Source organism: Suncus etruscus, chromosome 6, assembly GCF_024139225.1.
Source record: "Suncus etruscus isolate mSunEtr1 chromosome 6, mSunEtr1.pri.cur, whole genome shotgun sequence".
Classification (NCBI taxonomy): Eukaryota; Metazoa; Chordata; class Mammalia; order Eulipotyphla; family Soricidae; genus Suncus; species Suncus etruscus.
The window spans coordinates 102188153-102215697 of NC_064853.1; the positions used below are offsets into that span (position 1 = coordinate 102188153).

The window sequence follows — 27545 nt, forward strand, 5'->3', positions numbered from 1 at the left end:
TACTTGCCTCTGGGGGTAAGGGGATGGGAAGGAAGGCAGAGGAGCCATGTGAGCCTGTAGCTAAAACAACTCAAGATAGAAAGTCCAGGGGAGAAGTGTAAGGACCTGAAAAAAGACTGGACTCACTTCTGGAGACCCTGGATACTGTGGGCCTGAAGTGAAAGTTGAGCTACAGGAAATAGTTCTGATTACCAGATTACATACTAGGAGTCCCTAAGGTGGGGCGAGGGCAGAATTTAGTCGGTGCCTAAGAGTCATGCACAAGTGAATGAGACCAGCTTAACTTTGGGTAAATCATGAAATATGGAAAGGCCAAGGCAAGGTTTATGGAATATGGATGGCAAACAACTAAGAACAACTGGAACAGATGTAATGGTCACATGGAAGGTTCTAGAGATGTACAGCAACAGAAGAGACCCAAGTAGTTATTTCTCTGGCTTGTGGAGATCGCAAGATTAGTGAGAAGAAAAAAGAAAGGCAAGATATCCTTTATTCTTCAGGCAGTGTTCCAATTCTCCTCAGAGGGGCCCATTCACTTTTCCTTGGGGTAATTTGATTGTTGTGGAGATATGGAATATGTGTCCTCGAGATTGACCTGGATGTTCTGGGATGAGAGCAAAAGAGGAGTTACTAATGAGGATTCTTTATTTCTTCCTCCTATCCCAATGGCCTCTCTGTGACCACAGAGATGCTGCCTCCAACCCTAATCTAGGGCTCTCCTACTTCCCAAGTTCCCTGGGACCAACTCTCACATATCTATCCTGAGGATAAGTCAAGGGGAAAATAGGCCTCCTGACTCAAGAATGGAGGTATCTTCCCCAAGGCAGATATGGGGAGCAGTTGAGAAAGCCCAGGGGAGGATACTCGGCAAGAGCTGACAGACAATGAGCCTGATGTAGTCTCCTCCATGTCAGACAAAACCAGGGGTGTTATGGTAAAGGGAAGACATTCCAGGAATCTAGTGAAGACAATTTTATGTCTTCTTAACACAAGGGATAGCTGGTCAGATAGATAATGGATAAGAGGAGGAACAATAACACTTAAACAGGGGTACCTAAGTCATGAAACTTTTTTTTGATCTTTCAGCTATGCCCAGGCAGAAGAAAGAAAATCAGAAGTTCTCACTAACCTGACCTAAGAACAAAGAAAAGCCAAGGGACTAAGAGTCACAGGGCTATGGCCCTTGAGAGGCCACCACAGAGCTACAATAACAGACAACAGAGTAGCAGCAACTGACTGAGAGGACAAAAGAAGAGAGGGATTAGTGTAGCTCCTGGACAGTAAACCAGCTAGGAACAAGCATAAGATGTGGACACAGAACATTGGGAAGACCCAATGTTAAAAGTTGTTAAAAAATTATAACATCATAAACCTCTGAAGAAGTTTGCAATCTTCACATATGAGGACAAGGATATCCTAAGTAACTAGCCAGTTTCACAGCAACACCAGTGAGACTCTAAGTAAGGCTGAATGTGGTGAGGTCAGATAAAGTATGAGAGCAGAGAAAGAGAAAGAACAGTTCAGACCTCAGTCACAGGAAAGGAATCTGTCAGAAACAATAAGAGCCTTTCTCTTTCCTTAGAGGGGAAAGAAAATAGCTTTGGAAGATTCCACATGCTTCTGGAAAGTGTGGCTCTCGAGAGTGCTCTGAGAGGAAGTAGGGTGTGAGGTTCCTAAGCCCATCTAGTCATTCCCCAAAGAATATCTTTGCTAAAAGAAAACAGTGCAAGGCTGAGGTTTCTGAACCTCCTTCCTCTACATCTCAGGCTATTTGACTATCACAGTACCTCAATATTTGAAGACAGGAGAAGAAAATGGACAGATAGTTGCATCAACTGTGACTTCCAGCCTTTATATCCCTACTGGGGATTGAGGGTGGAGGGAAGATCAAGAAAGGCTCACAAGGATATCTATCCAGATTTTCCTGAGATAAAATAAGTGAATTTACTAGCAGTAAATGCCCTACAGGCCCTTCATGTACACAAGAAGGCCAGATCCAGAAGCCAAGGCCTTTATCACCACCAGGCAGAGTGCAAAATGCTGACAAAATGGCCTATGAGCAAGGCAGCAAGTGCCCTGCTATCTCCTTGAGGGGTTTGGCTCTAAAGTTCTACAGATCTAAGAGAATAGACTCCAACAATCCTTTGTAAGTTCTGCCTTGTAGAAAACAGTTCTGCTGAAAAGTCACTGAAGAGTCATGTGGGCTTTCTGAGAAATGCCTGGACCAGGAAGACTGTGACATGTCCCCAAAGGTGATGAGAGACATCCACAGAAAGTGACTTCTGTGCTGAAAGCCACAAAATGAGGAGAGGTTGATCAAGTGAATATAAGCACCTAATTGTTCTGTAGCAAAGTCTAGAAAATATTAGCAAGTCATAGTAGGATGGGGGACTAAAGGCCCTATACCCTCTCTATACCATCTCCAGCAGTCTGGTCACTTTGGAATTTCCTTGTGACTTGGCCAAAGCTGTCCATTGGATTGCAACACCACCCTTTTACCCTTTGCTGGTCACTCGAAGTCACATGAGGTCTGCTGTGCTACTATGTTCCTGTGTTTCCTCAGAGCTTTCAACTTGTAAGGGGAGAAGGTCACAATTCATTGCTGCAAAACGCAAAAGGAGCAGGATGCACAAGGGGACAGTCAGTCCATCTCTGGGGGGGGGGGCTCTGAGCAACATATCAGGAACCCACATAACATTATAAATTCTCTCTCCCATCTATTCCCCTCACCTTGCTGTTGCCCAATGGCTCATTCACAGAATCTGCCTCATTCCCTGAAAGACCATGCAGACTTCAACATGAAGGGCCCCACCCATTCCCCAGCCCCTTCCTCAGCCCTCACACAATTTCACCATTCCAGATAGTTTCAAAACCCCAAACCTTACTCACTGTTCTCTGTTCTGCCATCCCTCTGCCTCCTCATACCCAGGCAGGCTGTGGGGAAGGGGTGCTGCCTGCTGAGGCAATGGCAGAATTAAATGAAACCCCAGAGCCCAACCCTCAGTACCAGGCTGAGTACATGTACAGACCTGAGTCCACAGGGCCTGTGAGAGGGACAAGAGTGAAAGTTGATTAAGGGACCTACCTTGCAGGGAATCCCACAGCTCATGTGTTTTCTTCCTTGCCTTCTAGATTCTGTCCCTCTAGCCCCTGCTCCTCCTTCCCTGTCTATCTCCTATTGGCCCTGTCCCCCCTTCCCTGTCCATCTTCTCTTGCTCCTGTTCTTCCTTCCCTGTCTGTCTCCTGCTACTCCTCCTGATCCTCTTCCCCTACCACTCCTCCCTTTTTCTATTCAGTCCCTCCTCTCATGCCTCTTTCCCCACCCCATTCTTCCTGCCCCATCTATCTCCCATGTCCCTCTTTCTGTCTCTTCTCCAGACCTCCTTTCTGCCCCTCCTCAGCCCTCCTTTCTGCTTCACCTATTTGGCCTACAGCTTCTACTCTCTCTCTTCACTGTCTGCTCATCCTCAGTGAGCAGGTCACCATCCAAAGTTCTCAGTCATCTCCCTACAGACATCAAAAGGAAAAGCAACTCTAACCTTATTAGATGTGGCATTGCAGGTCCCCAAACACTCCTGGGGTCTCCAGAATAGTTTCCAACATCCACTGATAACCCCGTCAAACAAAGTCAACAGCCTTTGAAACTGCTCTTTCCCTATGTTTAAAAATAAGATCATGGAAAGTCTCCTGGAAAAATCAATGCCAGCTTTTTAAAAACTCCAAATCAATATGATAAGCAAAAATTCTCATTAAGAGAAAGGTGGAGGAGATTGGAGAAACAAATCGAATCAAGAAGGAAGAGATGGAAGAGTGGAAGAGAACCAGAGAGCTGGTAGGGGTAGATGTCCAGGGGAGTAGAGGTCAGGTAAAAGGGAGTTTTAGGCTGGAACTCCACAGACCTATAAGCAGAGAGAGTCCCTGACCCCACAAAAAAAGAATCTTGAGATGGGGTTGGGACCCCTCAGGAACTTACAGGCATGTACACTGTACAGAGGAGGCAGGAAAATGGGGCGAACACGTGGGCAATATACAAGAGATGGGTGAAACAGAATCAGAGACGGGTAAAGAGACAGAGTCAGAGATAACACTCCATCCCATTGGTGACAGAATACTAAACTATCCAAAGAACCTGGGGACAGATTTGTAGGAGATGCTGAGTTATTTTGTCTCTGAAAAGGGGAGGTTGTGCCAAATAAGTATGGGAACTTTTGCTCCAGCTTGACTTCTGACTTGTACATTTTAAAATCATCTTCTCCAGGATTCCTGGAGGCCCTACTACTACCTAGCCATCATCCTGAGCATGATTATACTCAAATGATTCATTGCCAGAAACCAGAGATCGAATAAGGAGATCTGCTTAGTCCCCAAAAATCAAGAAGGAGGACATTTCTGTTGAGAAAACATGTGCAGGGGCTAGGAACTTGATCAGTCTTTTTATTACCAGACTCCTGGCCCTGCTCCTGGGGGTGGCAGGGCATCAGCCATCACAGCCAGAGTAAACAGCCTTTGCTGAGTGCCTGCCCTCAGAAATAGCTATAGAGCAGGGCATGTGGCCACTCAGGGCTCAGGAGCCTCTGAGACCACCAGAAAGGCACAAACATGATACTTCTGCAAGATGCCTCTAAGACTCCCAGAATGTTATGGGCATGATGCGTCAGCAGACTGGGACATTCTTTATGCCCTAGGTTACCTGAGCATTCTTTTCTGTCTCTGAACTAGACAAAAGGCCCTATCAGTGGAGCAGCCCATACAGTGTGCAGTGAACAAGAAGGTACCCCAGAGAAGCAGATGTAGCTGAAGGCCAGTCTGGGGAAAGCAGGTAGGCAAGCAACCCTCTGTGCGAGAGAGTTCTCCCCAGGCTCAGCTTCATATCCACAGCCTATTGAGCTGGAGGCCAGGTTTGGAATGAGAAGTTCTTTCCTACTAAACTCTGCCCTTTGCTGAAGGGCTACACAGAACATTTAATGAAGCCTGAAACATTTTCCCACACCAAGGCAGAGTGCAGGTCTTCTAGTCTCACCTACAATGGGGTTATGTCCTGATAAACTCATCAAGAGTCAAAAATATTCTAAGCTTAAGAAAATGTACTAAATACACCTAAATATACCTCATCTCCTAGATATAGCATAGCTTGGCCTAACCTACTTACACAGACTCATTAGCTAATAGTTGGGTAAAATCCTCTAACACTAAATCTCTCCTGTGAGAAAGTGTTGAATACTGTGATTTATTGATTACTGTACTGAAAGGCACAATACACTGAGGAGTCCAAGAACTGCCAGCCTAAAAAAGAACAAACTTCAAAATGTGGGACCAGTATGTAGCCATGCAATGGGTCCCTTGTCTTGAATGTGTGATGCCTCAGGTTTGATGCCCAGCACAGGAAAACAAATCAAAACAAAAGGTTTTAAAATGTGAAGTGCAATTCATAAATCGGGGGCCTTTGATACTGCAATTTTTGTGTTAAACACATTTGTTGAATAAAAACACTTCAGTCATGCCTTAATTATTGTTACCATAATATTGTAAACATAATTTTTGTTTTGACATTATCTCCTTAAATATACAATGAATAAGCCAACAAAATACATATAGACATCTATTAAAATCGCTAGACAAAGACTCAGTTACAACTGCAGATACAGTCATTTTCCAAGAAAGATCCAAGATTCCAGTGCTTAAGCCCCTGACTCAGCAAGAAGGCTCTGTGGGGAAGAAGAGGGTGCAGGCAGTCCCACCCCAAGAGCCAAGGCAGGCAGATCTGACTGAGCACTGGAGCTTGGAGGCTAGAGGCGATCTTCACAGTACGAGTTGCTGCTTCTAATCTGTAATTAAGACCTCCCTTTAAGCTGGTAACACTTATTCTAAAAAAAGGAAGACAGTTCCATCAGCTTTGTTTGGGTTTCTTTTCCTTGAATTATTACAAGTGTTAATGGGCGTCTTCATTAGCACACAATTTAAGAAATATTACTGGTTGGGTTCCCTCACCCGCATAGGCTCGGTGACTCCAAACAGCAGTGCTTTTGCAATGAAACTGAAACAAATTGATCACAAGGAAAATGAGCCAGCCTCCTTCCAGTGGTGGAAATGAGAAGGGCACTGGAGAAGACGTGGCTTTGCTTTTCTGGGAAGCAGCGCTATGTGACCTGCTTTCAAACAGGCCAGAAGCCTGAGCTGTTCAGAGATCATCCAAGAGCAGCATTCTCCAAATCAGGGCTTGCCAGCGCCCACGGGACTTGGGGGAGCCACTTTAGGAAGGGTGGTGTCTGGGAGCACCAATTTCTGGAAGGATCAGCTCCTGCTACCAAGACTTTCTGCCAGCCTCCCCAGCGTCACCAGCCAAGTTCCACAAACACAAGGACACCCCTTCTATCCTTTTCTGTTAGTGTCTCCCACCACCATTCACTTTGGGAACAGTGGGCTCACTGTACAAACAGCTCCCAAGTGCCAAGCCAGTCTCTTCCTCATCCAGGCAACCATAAGGTGGCCCAAGTCCTCCTCCAAAGAAATTCCTGAGCAGACCCTGATAGACACAGGGCCACCTGCTACCCCAGGGGAGAGTGACAGAGCATGAGACAGAAGGAATCTGGGATTCTGGGGAGGAGAAGCATGAAGAGGAGGAGCTGGGAATCCACTAAAGTCCCTTCCCCTCAACTCCCCCAGTTTATTTAATCTGTCTTCCTTTCTTCTGGTCTCCAATCCTTGCATTTTTTTGTTTCTCAGATTCCCTGGGCCTCGCACTCACTAAATGAAGTCTCATTGCTGGAACTTAAGCACTATTAGCCTGTTGAAAGCCTCCTTTCTAGTCCACTCCACTGCCTAAACATCTTTGCCCACATGCCCCCCTGCCTGCCAACCTCCTCATCTCCAAGTCACTTCTAAGTCCCAGCATTGAAGGCTGATTAGAATTAAAGATAATTTTCCCAGGGCATTAGAGTGCTTTCTTTCTTTCAAGGGGCATAAGGGTGGAAAAGGGGATAAAGCTTAAGTTTCAGGGGAGAAATACTTTTAAGACTGAGAAGGAAAATAGTTTAATTGCTTAAGTTCTTATTAGTCTCACACAATATGGTGGGCGGGTGGGTGAGAGAAGAGCTGACGGGAGTCTTAGCATGGACAAACCTGTTTTGCCTGATGAACATGAGTCAGAAAGCCCTGTGACTGTCTTCATTGCCTGTTCCCTGGCAGTTTTACAGTTTTAGGGTGACCCCTGCCTAGTCTTTACCACATACTCTGGTTCCCCCAGCTTAGGCACATACCCCTTCCCTTATCTTCTCTCTCACTCTCTCTTTCTCTCTCTCTGTCTTTGTCTCTGTCTCTCTCTGTCTCTCTGTCTCTGTCTCTGTGTCTTTCTGTGTCTCTGTCTCTGTCTCTGTCTCTCTCTCTCTCTGTCTCTCTCTCTCTCTCTCTCTCTCTCTCTCTCTCTCTCTCTCTCTCTCTCTCTCTCACATACACACACATATCCTGTTCTCAGATTGTCCACTTTCCAGTAAGGCGAGTTCAACAGTCCACATAATCATTAAGCAAATGGAGTGCAGAATTAGGTATTGGTGGCCAGTGCTACAAAGACAAATAAACAGGAAGGGGACCTTGTGTTTGTCACTGTGGCTGTGAGTGGGAATCAGGGCAGGCAATATCCAAGACTACAAAATGTAGGATTCCTCCAAGAGATTTCTGGTATGATTATTATGAAGATCAGTAATCAAATAAACCTCAACTGACTCTCAGACCTAAAACCCAAGTTATGCCAAAGTGAATTGTAGACCAGATATAACCATAAAGTTATAAAATACTTTGAGGAGAAAAAAAATTTGATTTGGTCCTAGAAGTAGAAATGGTCATTACATTAGAAATATAATCTAAGGGTCAGAAAAATAGTACAGTGATTAGAGTACTTGCCTTGCAACAGACAACTCAAGGTTGATCTCCAGCACCATATATAACCTCCAGGAGTGAGCACAGAACTAGAATTATACCCTGAGTACTGCCAGGTATGCATCTCCCCAATAAAGAGATCCCTAATCTGGATGCTGGCAGAGGGGGAGGAATATTGGGGAAATTGAGAAGAGAAATGATACCTTGTCCACATTCAGTTTTCAAATGACATGGGCTATCAAGTCATAAAAATGTTCTATCAGGTAGGACATTATGGAAGAGGCCAAACCTTGGAGACAGTGAAAGGATGTATGGTTTCGAGGATTGGAGGGATGGAATTAGGATAAATAGGGAGAACCAAGAGGGATTAAAAGCATGACAAGTAATCACATCACTATGGGGACTGAAATGGTAGTACAGTGTGTAAAGTATATATCTTATACACAGCCCACCTGGGTTCACTGGCATCCCATATGGACCAACCTGCCAGGAGTAATTTCTGAGCACAGACCAGAAGTAATCCCTAAGTGCAGCCTAGTGAGGCTCAAAAGAAGAAAAAAGAAAACAAAAGAAGGAAGGAAGGAAAAAAGGTAGGAAGGAAGGAAGGAAGGGAGGGAGGGAGGGAGGGAGGGAGGGAGGGAGGAAGGAAGGAAGGAAGGAAGGAAGGAAGGAAGGAAGGAAGGAAGGAAGGAAGGAAGGAAGGAAGGAAGGAAGGAAGGAAGGAAGGAAGGAAGGAAGGAAGGAAGGAAGGAAGCCTAGTGAGGCTCAAAAGAAGAAAAAAGAAAAGGAAGGAAGGAAGGAAGGAAGGAAGGAAGGAAGGAAGGAAGGAAGGAAGGAAGGAAGGAAGGAAGGAAGGAAGGAAGGAAGGAAGGAAGGAAGGAAGGAAGGAAGGAAGGAAAGAAGGAAGGAAGGAAGGAAGGATCAGAAGAAAGAAAAGTACTTGGCCATTACAACACTAGACTGTCAAGCATTTGTCCAAACTCACTGAACACATCAAGAGTGAATTCTAAGAAGCTGTGAACTCTGTATGTATGTACAGTGTAGATTTACTAATTGCAACAAATGTTCCATTCTGTTGGGGACTGTGTATGCATTGGATGGTGAGGGGGCATGTTCTCTATACCTTCGTCTCAACTTTCCTATGAACCTAAAACTGCCCTAACAAAGCAAGTCCTTAATTTAAGATTTTTTTAACTAAGAAATTGTATTTCATCAAAATTAAAGTATTTGCTTTGAAGAGGAAATTATTAGGAGAAAGAACTGACAGGCTACAGACTAGAAGAAAATATTTGCCAATCACATATTCAACAAAAAGGACGGTATCCAAGATATAGAAATGAAATTTCAATTTCAACAGGAAGAAAATGGTTCAATTAAAATGTGGGCTAACATCTTGACTAGACACTTCACCAAAGAAAGAAACAGATGGCAAATAGGCACAATAAAAGAAACTCAGTATCATTATTCATTAGAGAAACACAAATAAAACCTCCATAATATACCTGGACATACCAATTAGAATGTTGAGAATAAAAACTCTGACAATACCAAGAGCAGTCTCGGAGACAGAGCAGTTGTTGATGGTAATAGAAAATAGTAGAATCATCGTGAAAATCTGCCTGTAGTTTGGCAAACAATTTTCATGTGACCCTGCAATACTTATTCTGGGTTCTGGCCCTAGGGAAGTTAAAACAAATGTCTCCACAACAACCTGTACATGACCACTTACAACAATTCGATTTAGCTCGTCCAAAATTGGAAAGAATCCAGATGTTTTTTTGTATGTGACTGGATAAACACAACGGTGGTACATCCATATAATAGAGTGAGGAATTACTACTCCGTGTGAAAAGTTAAAAGTACAGACACAAACAACTACTGAATCCTACCAAAATGAGGTTGAGTGAAAGAAGCTGGGTCTGAAAGGCTGATGTACTCTATAGCCATTTAAAGAAGTACAACGAATGGGACCAGAGAGATAGCACATCAGTATGCATGCATGCATGCAGAAGAATGGTGGTTCAAATCCCGGCATCCCATATGGTGCCCCCTAGCCTGCCGGGGGCAATTTCTGAGCATAGAGCCAGGAGTAGCCCCTGAGCACTGCCAAGTGTGACCCAAAAACCAAAAGAAGTACAAAGAAGATGGAAAGCGGAGTGATTGCTTATCAGGTGTCAGAGGCATGAAGAGAGAACATACTCATGTGTTAAAATTCATAAATCTGTCAAGCAGCAGAAATCATTTCTATATAATAATCTTAATTTAAAAAGGAGTTCAGGAAGAGAACTCAAGTGATCAGGAACGTATCCAGCATGTTTGAGGTTCTAAGTTTGATCCCTGCACTTCATGTTCCCCCAACACGACCCCACCAACCCACAGCACTGCCTGTTATGACCATGGAGGCCTCCTAAACAGTGCCAAGTTCCTAGCATCACTATACAACCAAGCACCAGTAGGAGTGGGCCCAGGCCCCTCCTACGCACTAAGTCTTACCTCAATGACAAGAAATAGCACAGCAGGTAGGGCACCTGCCTTTCATGCTGCCAACCTGCATTGATTTCAGACATCACATGTGGTTCCCTGCTTTCTGTCAGGAGTGAGTGAATCCTGAGCTAAGAGGCCAAAGTAAGCCTAGAGTAACATCAGATGTTCCCACAATCCAAAAACAAAACCAAAAAGTTGGGGGAAAATAAAAGCAACATTTAAGTGTGTGATGACAATGTGACAAGCTTATGATTAGAAGATTAGCTTCTACCATCTGAGAAATGTCAGTGTACATTATCACTTACCCATCCGTGACCATCCCCTGCTCTTTCAACTTTCCTGCCTTCCCTGGCTCTTGGCCTCACTCTTTTGCTCTTCTCTTATGTCTCAAGAGAACTGGCACCCAATTTAGATAGAAATTACCCTCTGGCACAATGTCTTTATGGCAAGCCCCAGCCCAGGCTTCTCTAGTCTTTGGAGGTAGAACATCTTTGGAAGTCACTCTCTAGTCAGCATGGAGCTGTGCATTGCCAATTCTCCACACGCATCATCTTCACCCAGTCTTGCAGTTCTGACTGCAGGGAACATGGCTCTAAGTATGCAGTCCCATGCCCTGGAATTCTAGTAGGGCAGTGCTGAGTTTCCTGAAAGGGGTCTGCTGAGAGTGAACTCTTAGGTCACCTTGAGAAGAAGTTTCCATTTCTTCTTAGAATCAGGGCTTTCCTGGTCCCAGGGGCTCAATGTCTTTCCTCTGGTGTAATCATGACACTGTCACATAAGAGAAAGCACTGAAGAACACCTTTCCAGGCTCCAATGCCTTCCCTTGTCTTCCTCCCTGACTAGTTGGCACCTTATATTCCATGGTGCTGTGTCTGCCAGTTCTATTACCCTTGGCTGACACAAAAAGTCATTACATTACCACCAGGCAACTGATGTCCAGTGTTTTTTATGTGACTATATCCTATCAGCTTGTCCAACTTGGGCCTGGAGAAACCCTATCTCTGCAGAGCGAAAAATAGTTCTTACTCCCCATTATACACTTCTCTCCAAATTCCATCCTCCTGAGTATCTATCCCAGGCCTTTGGGGTGAGAGAAGCATATGGGGTTCCACTTGGAGCCAGATAGAGCCTCCAGTGAAATGTTCTCCAACCTGGTGGCTATTTGGAATCTTCTGAGAGTGTGAGATGGGTTTAAAGAGTGAGTGCAGGTTCTGTCCTGAAACAGGCTACAGTAGACAGACAGGACACAGCAGCAGCCCATGTCCCCATACTAAATAACCAGCACCTCAGCCCTAGGAATCAAAGCTGCTTGAATTTTGAACAACACTGTCTATGTGAATGAAATCAGCCTATCAGTACCCAAGAAAAAGATAAAGCAGGGAAATGTTCCAGAAAGATTCCAAGTGTTTGGCGGGTGTTTCCCAAGCTAGGGTTGTCTGATAACCGGGCAGGCCATGCAGTGGGGGCACCCCATTTGCCAGCTCTTCTGGGAAAAAGAGCCAGTGAGTTGCCTCCACATCCATAGTGAAAGAATACACTTAAATATATCCAAAATAGAGCCTATTGTTTGCTGGGCTATTGAAGGCATGAAAAGATAAGGGGAGCTGGTAGACCCCAGTGTGAGAGTTTACAAAAAACTGTCTGTCATTTCTTGTTTCCTCCCCTTTCAAGATGAAAGGTTAAGACAATGCTCTTCTTGGCCATTCTAAAGAAGCAGCTCTGTGGGTTGTTTTGTCAAAATATCCCTCCCGAGCCCTTCAGGTCTCTCTCTGTTTCTTGAAAGCAGAGGGCTGGCCTCTCTACTGTGTCCCTTTTCCAAGCTCACTCTCATTCTCTAGCTCTAATTAGCAGCTCTGTTTTATTTCTGTATGCACAACCAAAGACATCGAGGAGGGGGAGCGTGAAGGGGAGCATGCGAAGGGCTGTGTGAAAGGGAGAGCAGATGGCTTTTCTGTCGCCCCTCTGTGGACCGGGTCCCATGTTGGCAAACAACACACAATGTCTGTCTCCAGAGGCCTTAGTTGCCTAAAGGAAGGGCAGCCACACAACTCCAAAGCCCAAGAGGCATGACTTCTAGGGGAGCAGGACAAGCAGGGGATTGACTGAAGCCATCAAACTGGTGGGGTGCTGGAGACAGCTATCATGCCTGCCCTCCAGGAGGAAGCAGAGGGATATGGCTGTCCAGTGGGCTTGTGTGCTGGTGCCCTTAAGTCTCTGGGCAGCAAGCAAATCCATTATTCTTCTCAGGACCAGGAGTGTGCAACGTTCCAGAAGGGTATTTCCTTTATAATTAGACATGCTAGGTAGGTAAGGAGGGAGATGAATGTCCCTTAATGGGGCCAGAGGAAAGGAAAGTGGAGACTCTCCTTTGTTTCCCAGAGATTAACCATGCTCCAAGCAATGAAGTTTTTAATCTAGGAAATTTGAAAGTGAGTGGGCATGGGAGGTGAACCTCAAAAGAAGAGAGGGGCACTGGTATGTTAAATTCAGCAATGAACAGTTTTGATGACTGGAGCTTAACTAGTAACTGGAAAGATTTAACATATGTCAGGGGAAATAAAGAAAGCTTGAAAGAATTCTCATAAGCCAAGAATAATCAAGAATGAGCTTGAAGAAGCTCAAAGAAGTAGAATATGCTGCAGAAAATTAAGAAATTGAGCCCGGAGAAGCCAGATATTGAACAAAGATACTGATTGGGAGAGATCTATTGTTCTTTCTAATGAATCATCTTATTGTCATCATGAATAATTATATAGTCACAGTTTTGTTGATAAAAAATCACTTGTAATATTTGTGATTGCTTGTAATGATAAGCCTTGATTTCCTGTTATTTTGCTATATTAAAGAATTCATTTTTTTTTTGTTGCCAGTTCCATCTAAACAGTTTCTTAGGGGGGAGAAATTAAACACATGAATGGAAATAAACCACTCATTCATTAAAATTCTACCACAAAACATGGTTCTCTCCTCTCTTTTTTTTTTTTTTTTGGTTTTTGGGTCACACCCGGCAGCGCTCAGGGGTTACTCCTGGCTCTACGCTCAGAAATCGCTCCTGGCAGGCTCGGGGGACCATATGGGATGCCAGGATTCAAGCCAATGACCTTCTGCATGAAAGGCAAATGCCTTACCTCCATGCTATCTCTCGGGCCCCCTCTCTCTTTTCAAAACAAGTTCCGAGGGAAGACAGACGAGAGAATAGAACAAATGGAGAAAAAGAAAACAAAACATGGATTTACATTTAGGCAAAGATACAAAAAGGAGAAGAAAAACTGAACCAGTAAAAAAAAAAAAAAAAAAAAAGCTCCTAACCACAGCCCCTCCCCAACCATCACACTCCAGTCCAATTCAGCACCATGCAGATCCAGAAAACAAACAGGAGCCTGAAATCGCCTAATTCCCAGAACAGGCATATTTTTGCCAAGTTCCTGATTTGGCAGAGCTCTTGAATATCCCATACAATTTCAGTAAGGAGCTCTATCCATCTTGTGCAAAGAGCAGATTGTCATTTTCCTCTTGAAATATACACGTTGCACTGACCTTATGTCCTCTGTCAAACTGAGATAGTGTCACCAACTTTTAGCAAAAGCATTTCACAGTGATGGGCTTACAGATCATTCTTTGGATGTTTTCTCCATGTGTGTGTATGTGTATGTGGACATGCGTGTGCACACACACAATGTGTCACTCTATTGAACAATAGACACAGAGAATCTCTGCCATCACTGGTTGTTTCCTCCAGCTGGCTCTGCCATCATCACCTCAGCAAAGTGCATGCTTCATCAGCAGACTCATTTGGTTCCTGCATGCTTTTGTCCCAGCTTCCCCTTTTCAACACTGCTGGACTATTTCCTGAAGCAAAGCCCTTCTCTCTCCGAGTCCACATCCTGCTTCCACAATTTTTGCTTTTTAATCTATTTTGTTTTGTTCCCCTTAATAACTGGCACGAAGAAGGTCTCATGGGCAAAGGTAAGCCTCAGGCATGGCCTTGGCTATGAAGACACAGGAAATGCTGAAGAGTGGCTAAGGATGGACGCACCTATGCTCCACATTCCTTCGATTAATTCAGCCACACAGGAACTTCCTAGTCCATCCCTGGCCTCTGGGAAATCACTTCCAACTTGAATGGCTTCCTTAGAGACCATAGTGGAAGCTTTTATCTCACCCCCTCCAAATGCCAGTGTCCATCACCAACCACACTGGCTTCTGAGCCAGTACTGCTTTTCTTCAGCTGTGGGGAGGGGGGGTAGGAAGGGCAGGGATCCCTGGAGCCTCAGAGTCCTGTGTTATAAGTTGTGGAGAAAGCTCCTGGATTCTCTGTGCCTCTACATCTTCAACTGAAAAATGAGAAAGATGCTCATAGGTTCCATAGAGGGCTAGTGCAAGAACTAGGAGGCAGAGTGCCAGAAAACATTTTTGGCCAAGTCTCTGGTATGCTGCAGAACTGCCTAAATAAATGATAGCAACTTAGTGTCAAAACCTCTGTGGAGGCAGGAAGCCCACCTCGAAGGACATAGCTCTGACCCCATGGGCACATTTTCTCAAGGTCTGACACAGAAGTGTGGGCAGCTTGAAAGAGGGCAAGAGAGGCCTGCAGCTTGCTGATCAGGCAGCAAGGCCAAGTCAGCATTTTGCTTATCCATCAGTCATCTGCATATTCTCTTTATTGCTTTTTGCCAGATTCCCATGCCAGGTTTTAAATTTCTTTTTTAAATTATTAGTTTTCTTTAAAGTTGACTCATTTTTAATCTGAATATATTTATTCTTTAGAAACTAAGAAGTAAAGGGAAAAGGGAAAGGAAGAAAAGGAGAAATATGGTTCAGGAGAAAGGGGAAGGAAAACAAAAAGAAGCAAGAGACTTCATTAGTTTAAAGCCCAGAGATAAAGAGCTATGGCAGAGCTCAAAGACAAAAAGATGAAGAGAAAAAGGGCTAAGCCAGAATAGTGGGGTGGGCCCACCAAGTGCCAAGAGTCCAAACTTCCTTCCACCAAAGTTTGTGGTTGGGGAGACACTCTCTCTGGAACAAGGCCCTGACTGATAATGGCCCTGGTCCAGGGGGTGGGTACAAAGGAAATAAAAAAAAAGGCTGGAAAACTGAAGGCCGATGACTAATAAAGTGACCCCGGGAAGTCCAGATTCTCGTTTCACAGATTAAAAGCAAGAAGTTAGAATGGAGGGACTGGTCTGAAGGAGAACTAAGCAATGGGTGGCCCAGTTCGGCACCATGGAAGGGTAAGTTGAAAGGCCCAAAACAGAGTTCAGAGAAGGAAAAGAAGTATGAGTAAAAGGGGACTTTGCTGAGACTATGCCAGGAGGACATGACCTACAGCATCTGTGTCTGTGCCCAAGTCACCTGTGGACCTTTCTCCAATCAGGTCTGGAAAAGCCAAAGGTACTCAAAGATGTCCCGAGGGTGCCAGTAGGAAAAGAAGCCACACTGGGTGGGCTGCAGGGAAGGAGAGATTAGAACAAAGGGGAGAACATGGCATGAAGATTCAAAACTCCACAGGGTCCCACCTCAAGGTGCAGACAAGCACCTTATTCATTGGAGCAGCATATGGAAAGTAGGTCTGACTGCCACCCCACAGTAGGCCAAGTTGAGAACCTTGCCATATTCAACAGCCTAGGAAGCTAGACAAAAACCAAAACCACTGTGGGATGCCAATTCTTACCTCTCTCTAATTGGCAGAGATAAAATAATGAAAAGTTTGTTCTCTTGGCAAAGGTATAGAGAATCTCAACATTAGTAGGAACAAAGAAATGGTGGGAGAAACCTCTTTGGGAGGCTTGTTGGGGAAAGCTATCCACATTAAAAATTTATATACTCTGATTCAGCAATTTCACTTTTAAGAGTTTGCTGCATTCTTAGCTTTTAGAAAAATGCTTGGCATATAGAATGTCCCCAGTAAATATTCATTGAATAAATTAATTAATGAGTTCATCTTGCAGACATAGTCATATATAGGTACAAAGATAAATGCGCAAGGATATTTGTTGGAACTATGTTCAGAAGTATCTAAACACAGGAAGAAATCTAAATGTGTATAAAAGAAGGACCAATTAAATAAAGGTACATCATCCATGAAATTCTAGACAGCCCCTGCAGGAATGGGAGCATATTTGCATGCAAGATCCCAAATTCCTGTTGGGCTTCACTGTGAAGAGAGCAGATGGGAGTGAGGGTCTGGGTTCTCACAGGGGGTAGCCTGCCCTCTGTAGTAGGCCTGAGGGTGCAAAGCAGATGCTCCTGATAGAGTACTGGAAACTGGAACTGTGAGGGAGTGAGAAGCTTGTTTTGCATATTATTTCCTGCTCTAAACATTATAAACATAGGAATCATTGTTAAATTGGGGCAGGGAAGACTTCATATTCAGAGATCCACTGGAGCAAAAAACATGAGCCATGAGAATCAACTTCATTCCGACTTTGGGCTCCAGGGCAGCAAACTGCCCAGGAACTCTGTCAGCTCATTACCAAATGTCGGAAAGCAGCCTAGGGCAGGACTTGCTATGTGGGCAACTCTGCTGGACTCTCCTGAGATATAGAGGTCTCAGCTCACTGGAAAAGGAGCCCTGTTTCAGTGAATTCTCCAGGGAAAAGAGCCACTTGGTATACCCATCCTCTAAGACCAACCAGCTCTTTCAGAGTTATGAATGTGGCAGTTACTAACCTGCTACAGCCATTGGTAAGTATGAGGGAACCAGCATGAGAAGGTTCGAAGTAAGTTCACAAAGAAAGACTGTGTACATGACCCTCAGTCCAGATGAGCCCCTGAGTAGGCTCACCCTGATAGAGGAAAGAGAGTGAAGGCTTGCAGGAATGAGCAGAGGAGCACACCCTGTCAGACTGTGCTTAGAACTCAGAAGTACCTTTCTATGCTTGGAGCTCAAAAGCCAAAGGGTCGTGTCCTGGTCTGCATTTCCAAGTATGAGCTCCTTTCCTTCCTAAAATCCTTTGTGAGTTGGTCTTGAACATTCCGGCTGTCCTCTGACCCAGATGCCTCCCAACAGTCCCCCACAGTGCCTTCTTTCCCTCAGCTACTTCCTGATGCAAAGGTAGTTTCTTCGGGCCTCCCAGGCCTTGCAGACACACAAACACACACCACAGATATGCACACACAACACATATGCCCTAATCACGTGTACATATTCCCGTATGTACACAGACATGCATACCACAAATTCACACACATGCCTCCTCTCTGTCTGCTGTGATGCTTCTGATGCTGCCAGGGCCCATAGCCAGATGCTGTGCCTGGCACACTGTTGTTAGTATAGCTGATGGATGTCCTACCAGCTCTACAGCCCAATGTCACAGCCCATTATATCCAGCTCCTGGAGGGCACTGGGCAGGGTCACCATGGGAAGCAGAGGAGGCCCTAGAGATTTGTAATTAGGTGGCCTGTTGGGAAATTCTATTAGTAAGCTCATGTGACAGGGTTGCCACATTAATGTCCTTGGCCTTCTCAGACCCTGAGTAAAGTTGATCTCCCTGAGGGCTTGCAATGAGGCTGTCTGGGCTATGGCCAATTGCCGAGTGGCAGGTCAGAGAATAAGAAGGTCTCTTGGGTGCCCCATCATGGCTACTAGCTTGGAGAAAACACATACAAACAAATACATTCAGAAACATGTATATACATGCCGTCTCAGATATGTACACACAGACCCATATGTGTACAGATACATGGCTATGCATACACTCAGAGAGACACAGGCATGCAAACACAGATACATGCATGCATAGATATACATACATAGGCAAACACATGCAATATACACAAGATAAATGCATATACATGCACAAATAGACATAGACAACACACATATACAGACACATACACATATGCATACTCACACACATGCAGAGACATACATACACAGACACACAGAGACAGACACACGTGCATAGCTACACATATACACGTAGACATATACATGCACAGAGACACAAACACAGAGTCCCTTCCCCCAGTACCCAGCATGCATGTGGAGGCTGTTGGAGACCCTGAGCTGGCAGGAGATAATCCTGAGGGAGAGGGAAGCAGCGCCCAGAAACTTCCTTTTCCAAGAAGAGCTCAATTAGACACATTTTTCTCCACTTCAAACCTGCAGATTTTTCGTCTCCACTCCCCTAGGCTTATAAATTGGCTCATCTCAGCTACTCAAGTTGACAAAGGCACTGAAACTGTTGAAAGGTTCAAAATGTCCCTTGGGTCTGTAAGCATGAAGGAATTAACATGGAGGTGCAAAATTACCCAAGGAAAAAAAATGTCTCCATGTGGAGGGGGAGGCAGGAGTGAAGGGGCAGCAGAAGAAGATCTCTTGGGAGACAACAGGGAAGGGGTTGGTCTGAGATGGCTAACAAGGCTATGCCCATCAACTTTCTGGCCCTACACCATGATGTCACCCAACACACAAAAAGTGAGAAAGCTCCAAATAGGGAGTTGGGAGTCCCTGGTTTCTTCCTAGAATTGTGATGCCCAGCACCTGTCTGAAGCTACAATAATATTACCAAATAAAAGCACATGCAAAAAAAAAAAAAAACTCCCAGAAACATCCAATCCAGGACAGAGACTCCCCCAGCCCAAGATTAGGATCCCTAGATCACAAAAGAAAACCCCAGGCCATGAAAAGGACTTCCACTCCAGGACAGAGATGTTAGGCCACGAACATGGGTCCCCAGCCCTTGCTCTGTCCGGTTCCCCTGTGCAGGAATCTTGCAGATGTTCCAACTGCCCTGAAGATTTTTCACTTGAGTAGAAGTGCTGCAGGGAACTGGCTCCTTTCTGCAACTCCACAGTCTACCCCCACTTACCATCTTCCCAGCTCCTGTTTCTGCTCAAGAATCCTGGGCTCTGAGCTTCCTTCCTGCCCCAGCCACCAGTCTTCACCTGCACTCAGCACACGTGCCCCTACACACACAGGGGCTTAGCCCACTCTGTGACAGCCACCGCCCAGATCTACCTTCAACAGCCTTCCTTCAAACATTGAAATTTAGGACACAGTTGATGTCAGATCTCCCCTGAGCTCCCATGGCCCTATCTAGCCAATCTCTACACTTTCAGGGATGTCACTTTATAAAAACTTTTCTGAGGATGCCCTCATCAGAGTCAGGCACTGCTGCTTCAGAAGCACTTCATATATACTTCAGCTTGGGGAGATACCAGAAGGGCAAGATCCTCACCCCAAGGGTCTTCATCTCACCAGGATCACCGGCCTGGCTGACTGCCTATGCCACACCTTTCACTGTGTCAGTATTGCTGATGTGCTGAGGACCTGGTCATGCCCAGGTGTTCATTTCGCCTGGAGCACCCTAGCCATGTCCATCCACCTGCACCTACAAAGGCACCAGATCTGATGTGTGACCTCAAGGCCAGCCAGGAACCCACAGGAATAGGAGCTGAAAAGGATGAAATGAAAAGCATTCTGAATGGCACCATCATTTCTCAAGTTCTGGCTATAGCCAGAGAGGCAGAGATCTGAGATGAGTCCTTCTAGAAGCTACAGGGATTGTGCCCAGAAAAATAAAGCCAGGTCCTCTGGAATCAGGCAGAGCTGGAAGCATATGACATCCACCTTGGTACAAGCCTCCAACCAGTATCCAGCTGCCAAAGGTTGAACCAGTAGCTGGACTCCTCCTTGGGGACCTACCTGGACACTATTGTGCCCATAATCTAACTGACAAGTGGTTTGCCAGTCTTGGGGGTCTATTTCACAACTATCTGCTGCAGTCCAAGCAGCCTCCACTTGAGACCATGTGATATTTTAGATTCAACAGCATTGGAAAGCTTGTTGAACACAAAATCCTGGCCAGGACAGCCAACTGACAACATCTACATAGAAAATTGATGTGATCATCCAATAGAGGAAGGATGGTGTAGAGCAGGGGTCTCAAACTTGTTTGCGGCCCTCCGTACAACATTTTGTGGCCCGCGGCCGGCCTTCAAATATCGCAGTATTTGCGATTATTCGCTTACCAAATAATCACAATAAAAATTGCATTAGTAAGAAAAAAATCGCATTAAACATTCGCATACCCTGAGCAGTTCCGTTCGGTGTATGCAAATGTTTAATGCGATATTTTTCTTACTAATGCGATTTTTTATTGCGAATATTCGGTAAGCGAAATCCCTTATGTGGCCCTGCCTCACCCTGACTTTGCCTCCTGTGGCCCCTAGGTAAATTGAGTTTGAGATCCCTGGTGGAGAGGGTAGGCAAGCCTTTGGAACAAGATGAAGGCCAGGCATGTAGCCCAGTGGCCAAACAACCTATTTGCATGTATGAGGCCTTGTATTTAATCCTAGTACCCCAATGATAATAATAAATACAATAATAGTGCTAATAATAGTGCAAATTCCCGCTGTCTCATAAGGTAACATTGGAGTACATGAGGTATCAATCTCATCATGAACAAATTCATGAAAGACTTGCAGGGCTCAGAGATCCTGGTGAGATCAGCAGACTGTGAGGGCAGAGAGGATGAGTCAGCCTTGGGTATAATGCCTTCTAGAAAGCCTGAGTCACTTGGTGTCCACCCTAAGATGAAAACATTCCAGGACACCCCCTTCTTCCCTTCCTCAACACAGGAAGCACATGGTACAGGATTGCTCTGCCTCAAGGCCTCCAGTAGTTTTTGTATAGTGGAGACACTGAAGGCCTGACTAACAGCGCTTAGTATGGTAAAGCTAGAGCAGGAGAAGCACATTCCTCCCACTGTGAAATCTCTCATCCCACCTAATAGGAAGGAGTTTCTTCCCTCCACCATGGAGATCCAAAGATATTGTATTCCATGGCCCTGGAGATAGTACAGCAACTAGAATGCATATTAGGTACCTTAGCCTGGGTCCACTTCCCTGTACAACATGGTGTCCAAGCATCACTAGTATAACCTTAGAGACCCCAGCTCCTGAACATTATTGAGGGGGGACCTGAAACTCCTCAGCTCATTGCAAGATCCCGGCAGCACTGTATCCTAGAGCCTATACATTGAAACCCTGCCGAGTATCACTGGGAATGGACCCCTGGCTTCTTGAGCACAACCCCCACCCCATACACACACAAATAGATCATGTATCTTGCTGGCATTGTGTGTGAACTTCAGAATCAGTCTCTGCCCAGCCAGTCTCTGGCCTTGTCCTCAGTGATGAGGAGCTTCCCTACCGGAAAAGTAGAAGGAGAACTTGTTAACATACCCTCTCTCTCTACCAGCCACCGTTTTCTGCAATCCTGGCCACAGGACCAGCCGAACAGGCAGGTCACTCAGAACAACAGTGAATGAGCCTTCTTGCAAACACTCCACAGGACCATCATCATAGGTCCCTTCAAAAGATCTGTCGCTGCAGAGGGCTCAGTATCTTCCTGAAAGTTGTGCTGTCCCAACCCTTTCCTTAGATCTACTGCTAGCCTTGCCTGGTGAGTGAGTCTGAACTCTCTTCCCTACCAGGGAGAGGGGCCCACAGTCCTCAAAGACCTGCAGCACTACAATGCTGCCCAGATTTGCTGCCTTCACTCACAGAGCCTGGGAATGTCTATGCATCTGAATTGGCATTGACAGTGGTGCTAGGGTTCCTGTTCCCCCAATCTTCCTATAAGACTGTAGCAAGCAGTGTATACGGGAAATTCAAGTTCATGGTAGCTAAAGGTTGGGAATGGCCACCTGATGTTGTGAGGGAGCTGGGGCTGGACAGGGAGAAGAGCAAGAAGCACCTGGAGACTTGTCCCCGCAAGCCTTCCCAGGACATCACAGCAGGTGAGTGACAAGTCACATGGACATCAGAGTTCCCCAAAAGAGAAAAGTTCCAATTAGCCCTGAAGAAATGAGACTCTGTTCCCAGAGTCCCAATTAAATCAGAACCAATCAATGTTCAGTCTGATTCCTGCCGTTCTGCTCAGGAAATAATGAGAAACCTGAGCTGGCCCCAGCTTGCAAGTACTGTGGCTACTCTTTGAAGCTCAGAGAAATGGCCTGCATGGTCACTAGAATGCCTGGCAATGGATGCACCTGTGCCTTTAAGAAGCCAGCTTGTTGCCCTGGTTCCCACTCAGAGCTGACTTGTGCCAAAGTGGGCGACTCCAGCCCCACCCTCAACCAGTGGGACAAAGAGGAGTGCTGTGGGATCAGGCGGGGCAGGTTTTAAATCTGTCTGCCTTGATTCATCAGATCTGGTATTCTCGCCCCTCTGTTTTCACACCATCCATCACGGGCACCATAACCAAGAAATCCAATAAAGACACAAAGGCACAGCTCTCTGCTCTCAGCAGGCCTCAGAAATGCTGTGAGAGACCTGGCCCAAGCAATTAGCTGAGTGCAAAGGATCGCAGAGCTCATGGTATTAACAATCCTGAACATGGCATTGAGCTTGCAGGTGTCTGGGTAGCAAGGAGAGAGAAGGGATGACACAGGGATGGTCACTGCTCAGGGACTTCAGGAAGGCCAGTTGATACAGTCAGGAGAGAGAGAAAAAGGAGCAAATACCTCCAATTTGGCTCCCTAAGACTAAGTGATGGTTAATGACAAGCATTTTCTGCTGGTATCCATGCAAAAAGCCTTGCCCTAAACTCTAAAGTCCCCAAGACAGGAAAGAATCCTTCTCCCCACATTCTGAACTCAGCTGCTCAGTTTCCATGCCCTTAGCATGAAATAAGCAATGGGTTCTATACCTTACTCTGTATTTCCAGAGAAGACTGAGCCTCAAGTCAGCTCAATACAATCATTGCCATGGATTAGATACGTACTTTTCAGAGCTGAGGAGGGTATCCAGTTTGATATCCCAAACTGCAAACTTGGCAGCATTCTGCCTCATTCAGATACAAAGATAATACAAAATATGCTCCAATCCCAACGCTACTCCAAGAGCTTCATCTCCTTCCAGACCACACTAGACTGAGGGCCCAGAATCTGGCACAGAGCCCCTGGAGGAAGACAGCCAAGTCAGAGGTCTTTGAGTTAATGAACTATCTGAGTCTAGTACCAAGTTGAGTGCTGTGGGAATTGGACAGAAATGAATTAAATATTTCTCAAATTCAGTCACTTCTCAATTACCCTTGAGTGAATTGTCCATGACAACCCAAATTTTTCCTACCTCTGAATGTGAGACTAGACATAGGATGCAGGTGGTATGGATGTGTTTACAATGCAACACATTATGTGCGTATCAGAGAGCTAGAGAGATATAGAAGTTCTATTGTGAACTTCAAACTGAATATAACAAGGATTATTAAAACAAACTGAATACAACAGAGATTTTTAAAACTATTGTACAGTGTCTGGAATTCTGGTACCCTCTCTATGTCTTCCTTCCACTAAGAATATATAAATTTTGGCTGAAGACAACTAGAAAATCATCAGTGTTAGCACTGAGATAGAGGTTCTCCAAAGCATATGACTTTTCCCATAAGTCATATGCTCTTCTGTTCTTGAGAAGCTTCTGTATGATTTAGAGATGCTAGTAGGGAAACTTTTCAAAGTCAGAGGCCTCAAGTAGCCCTGGAACTTACCCTTGCAGGCCACGCTGTTCTCAGGTTCATAGCCAGGCTTGCAGGTACAACGCCCAATAGGAACCATCCACTCCCCATCTCCATTGCAGTATAGTTTGATGGGCACATCCACTTCTTCTGCGTTGGGGATGCACGTACCCCCAGCAATGACTAGAGATGTGCTCTCTGACCCTGTCATGGTCTCTGGAAACACGGCAAAATTTTGAACAATGCTGGGACATTTTTTGAAGAAGACACGGACAGAGAGGAGAGACATACAGGCTCCATAATCCTGAAAAGCGAGATAAAAACCATTCCGAGTAAGTGGCCCAAAGCTCCTGACTTCTGTGTTTACCTTCATCAACCTTCCCCCAAAGTCCACCTGGGAGAAACTCTCATCTGCAGCAATGGTATCGACTTTGAGGTAGGGAGCCTCAGACCAGAAAGCTGACTTCTTGGTTGCAATGACTGAGTCTGTCTCATAGTAGTACAAGTTGAAGGTCTCTTTGCAGGATCCTGGGACATTAGGGAGGCTGCTGCAGTCTCTCACAGTGAAGCGCATCTCTGTGTAGATGCGGTGGGCCCCTCGTCTGTTGATGAAGGTGGTGAGCAGCCAGTTGTTCTGATTGGGCTCGAAGACATTGCACACCTGGTAGGTACGAATGGTGTTCAGGTTTTCATCGTAGCCACTGACTTCTTCCCACTGTACCAAGCAGGCCATGGATAAATACATGCAAAAACACAAAACAGAGAGTGAGTAGACAAAGAGGCAGGATGGTTGAGAACCCTGGCTCTGTGAGTGCTGCAAGGGGCCTTAAGAGCTCAACAATCCAGTAGCTGGATTTAAATGAATGCTTCTAAGTCCATGTAGCTTTTAAAAATCTTTTATGAAGAGGCTACGAAGTATGTCTCTGAAGTCCATTTCAAAATACAACAAACAGAGGAGAGAGATGCCTTGCATATTGCTGACCTTTGTTCAAAACCCTAGCATCATAGAAGCACTTCTAAGGATCACTCCTGAGTACAGAGCCAGAAATAGTTCCGGAACATGACCATATGTGAACCAAATCATCTCCCAAATGTTACTATGTTCTTAATATAGTACATAAAGACAAATAATAGCAGGGTCCAGAGATATTGTACAGCATGTAGGGCACTTGACTTGCATGTGACTGACTGACCTGGGCTTGAGTCTCAGAACTACCTATGATCCTCTGAACCCTGCCAGGAGTGATCCCTGAGCACAGAGCCAGAAGTAAGTCTTGACCACCCACACCCACCATATACACACTCACACACACACACAACCACCACCACCACCACCCTACACACACAATGTCTTCATTCTAGAAAGTGCTCTTTCTTCTAATACATTCCATACATCTCACACTGGAATAAAGGTTTAGAACCGCCAATGGCCCATGACAATAGGAAATGTCTTCTCCAAAGGGGGTCTACCTTACAACCCCCACCTTAAAACCCTCATTTTGAAATCATATTTCTTCATTGTGGTGAAGTGTTTTTATATTTCTGAAAAGCATAGAAATAAAAATTTGGGGGGCCAGAGAGATAGGTCATTGGGCTTCAGAGCATGTTTTGTACAGAAGAGGTTAGGATTCAACCCCTAGCGCCACATCTGGTCCCCCAAGCACCACCAGGAGTGACTTGAATTCTAAGCCAGAAATATTCTCTGAGCATCACCAGGTATGGCCCAAAACCAAATATATAAAACCTTTAAGAATCTCAACAAATTTAATTCCCACAAACTTTTTTTATATACTAGACTCTTTCAAAAATGGTTTCTAAAATGATTTGGTCTACTACTCTCATTTCAGAAAAAAAATTGTAACTTACTACTTCTCTGAAAACCTCACTTTTTTACAGCCATCAATGTAGTGCTAGAATTATGTACACATGAAACCATCACTCACTGTACTGTAAATCAAAGTGCTTCAATCAATAAGTATAATGGTATCCATTCTATGTAGTATAAGAAGTAACATAGTAAAGAGACAAATAATACTCAAAAGTAACAGAAACTGACAACTGATCTTTAACAGGAAGCATAACATACACTGTAGGGGGTGGTGGAGAATATGAAAGATCAAGAGAACACTGGAACATGATGGAGGTTAAGCTGACACTGGTAGGAGATATGGTATTGGGATGTTTTTGTATGAACCCTTGCATTATTAACATTGTAGTCAAATATTATAATTACAATTATATTAAAATAAAATCCAAAAATAAAATTTATTTTAACAAAATGAAATGTTACTTAGGTAGCATATTTTCATTTCCATCTTTAATTGTTATTAGTTAAAGGTTTAAATATGAATTCTATAGATATTCCTCAGAGTCCTAGAATTTTACGTCTTTCTCTGTCTTGGTGTTACCTTTAGAACTTTAGCTTTAAGAAACATTTCCAGAAACAGTCTGACTTGAAGTAGCTTATGGTCACTGAAAAATTGTTCTACCTTTTGCTCACCTAAATCTTGCAACAATTTCCTCAACAACAAATAATATTCACCCCCACATTGTCCTGAGCTCTATCAAACCCCTTTTCCCCCAAAACCACCACTCCTCCAGTGACCTCTAGGGAGTGGTATCTTCCACTCTGGTGAACACTAATGCTAGATTGTAAAAGTGGCAAGAACAGAGGCTGAAAGAAAATAAAATTATATGTATGATACCACTTCAGTAACAATACTGCAAACCACACTGTCTAAAAGAATATAAAGGGAGAGGGGGGAGGGGAGGGGGGAGGGAGAGAGAGAGAGAGAGAGAGAGAGAGAGAGAGAGAGAGAGAGAGAGAGAGAGATATGAAAAAGGTCTGCCAAAACGGTATGTGGGCAAGGACAAGGGGAAAGCAGGAACACTGGTAAAAGGAAATGTGTACTGGTGAAAGATTTTGTACACTATCTGACTGTAACTCAATCATGAACAACTTGGTAACTGTGTAACTCATGGTGATTCAACTATTTATTAATTTAGCAACAGAAAATAAAGTAGCAAGAATAGACTCCTGCAGGAGATCACTTGGGGAACAGTTTGAGCCTTATTGTATGCAAATTCAAAACAAAGATGTGATGAAAGAGAAAGTTGGCGGATAACATTTAGGTAGAAAAGAAACTTCTTAATTAGAGAAAGACAGAGCCAGGAGTAAACCAGGTGTGGCCCAATCTCCACATCCCCACCAAAATAAATAAGGGAGAGAAATCATAAACCAAGTGGGAAAGAAAGCTTCCACTTTTAGCAGTCCCATAGAATGAAAGAAGAGGGAAACAATGCATTTATTAAATGAAAGTTTTCAACCTTCCCACCAACTTTGAGAACAAGGTATCATTATTTCCAAATTACTGATGGAAAGGCAGCAAGCTATTCACCCAAGACCACACTTGTTTGGGGAAGAAAAATAGAAATGTTTCCTATGGACAAAGAAATTTGCTAAATAATTTATTTCAGCAATAAATGTGGGGCATCAGTCACAAAGCTATGATCTCCTGAACTGAACAACACCACTAGGGGCTTAAGAATACAGTAACATTTATACTGTAACTAGGGCCAAAGGTGAGTAACTGTGTTTTTTCTTCTTCCTTGTGCTGTACCTGAGGGGTGCTCTCAGTTAGGAAACATATAAGTGCATATAAGTGCTCTTGGCTCCCTGATGTCAAGACCTGGGCTTTCTGTGTGCTTTCTAATATTGAGTCAAAAA

General features: G+C 44.6%; 1 protein-coding gene across 1 annotated transcript in view; it reads right to left on the minus strand.

The window, feature by feature from the left end:
• The window catches only part of EPHB1 (EPH receptor B1), a 411882-nt gene that overhangs the window by 265439 nt on the left and 118898 nt on the right, over window positions 1-27545 (minus strand). The window contains exon 3 of the mRNA XM_049775927.1: window positions 23852-24533. Within this exon, the coding sequence (XP_049631884.1) occupies window positions 23852-24533 (682 nt within the window). The remainder of the gene's footprint in view (window positions 1-23851; window positions 24534-27545) is intronic.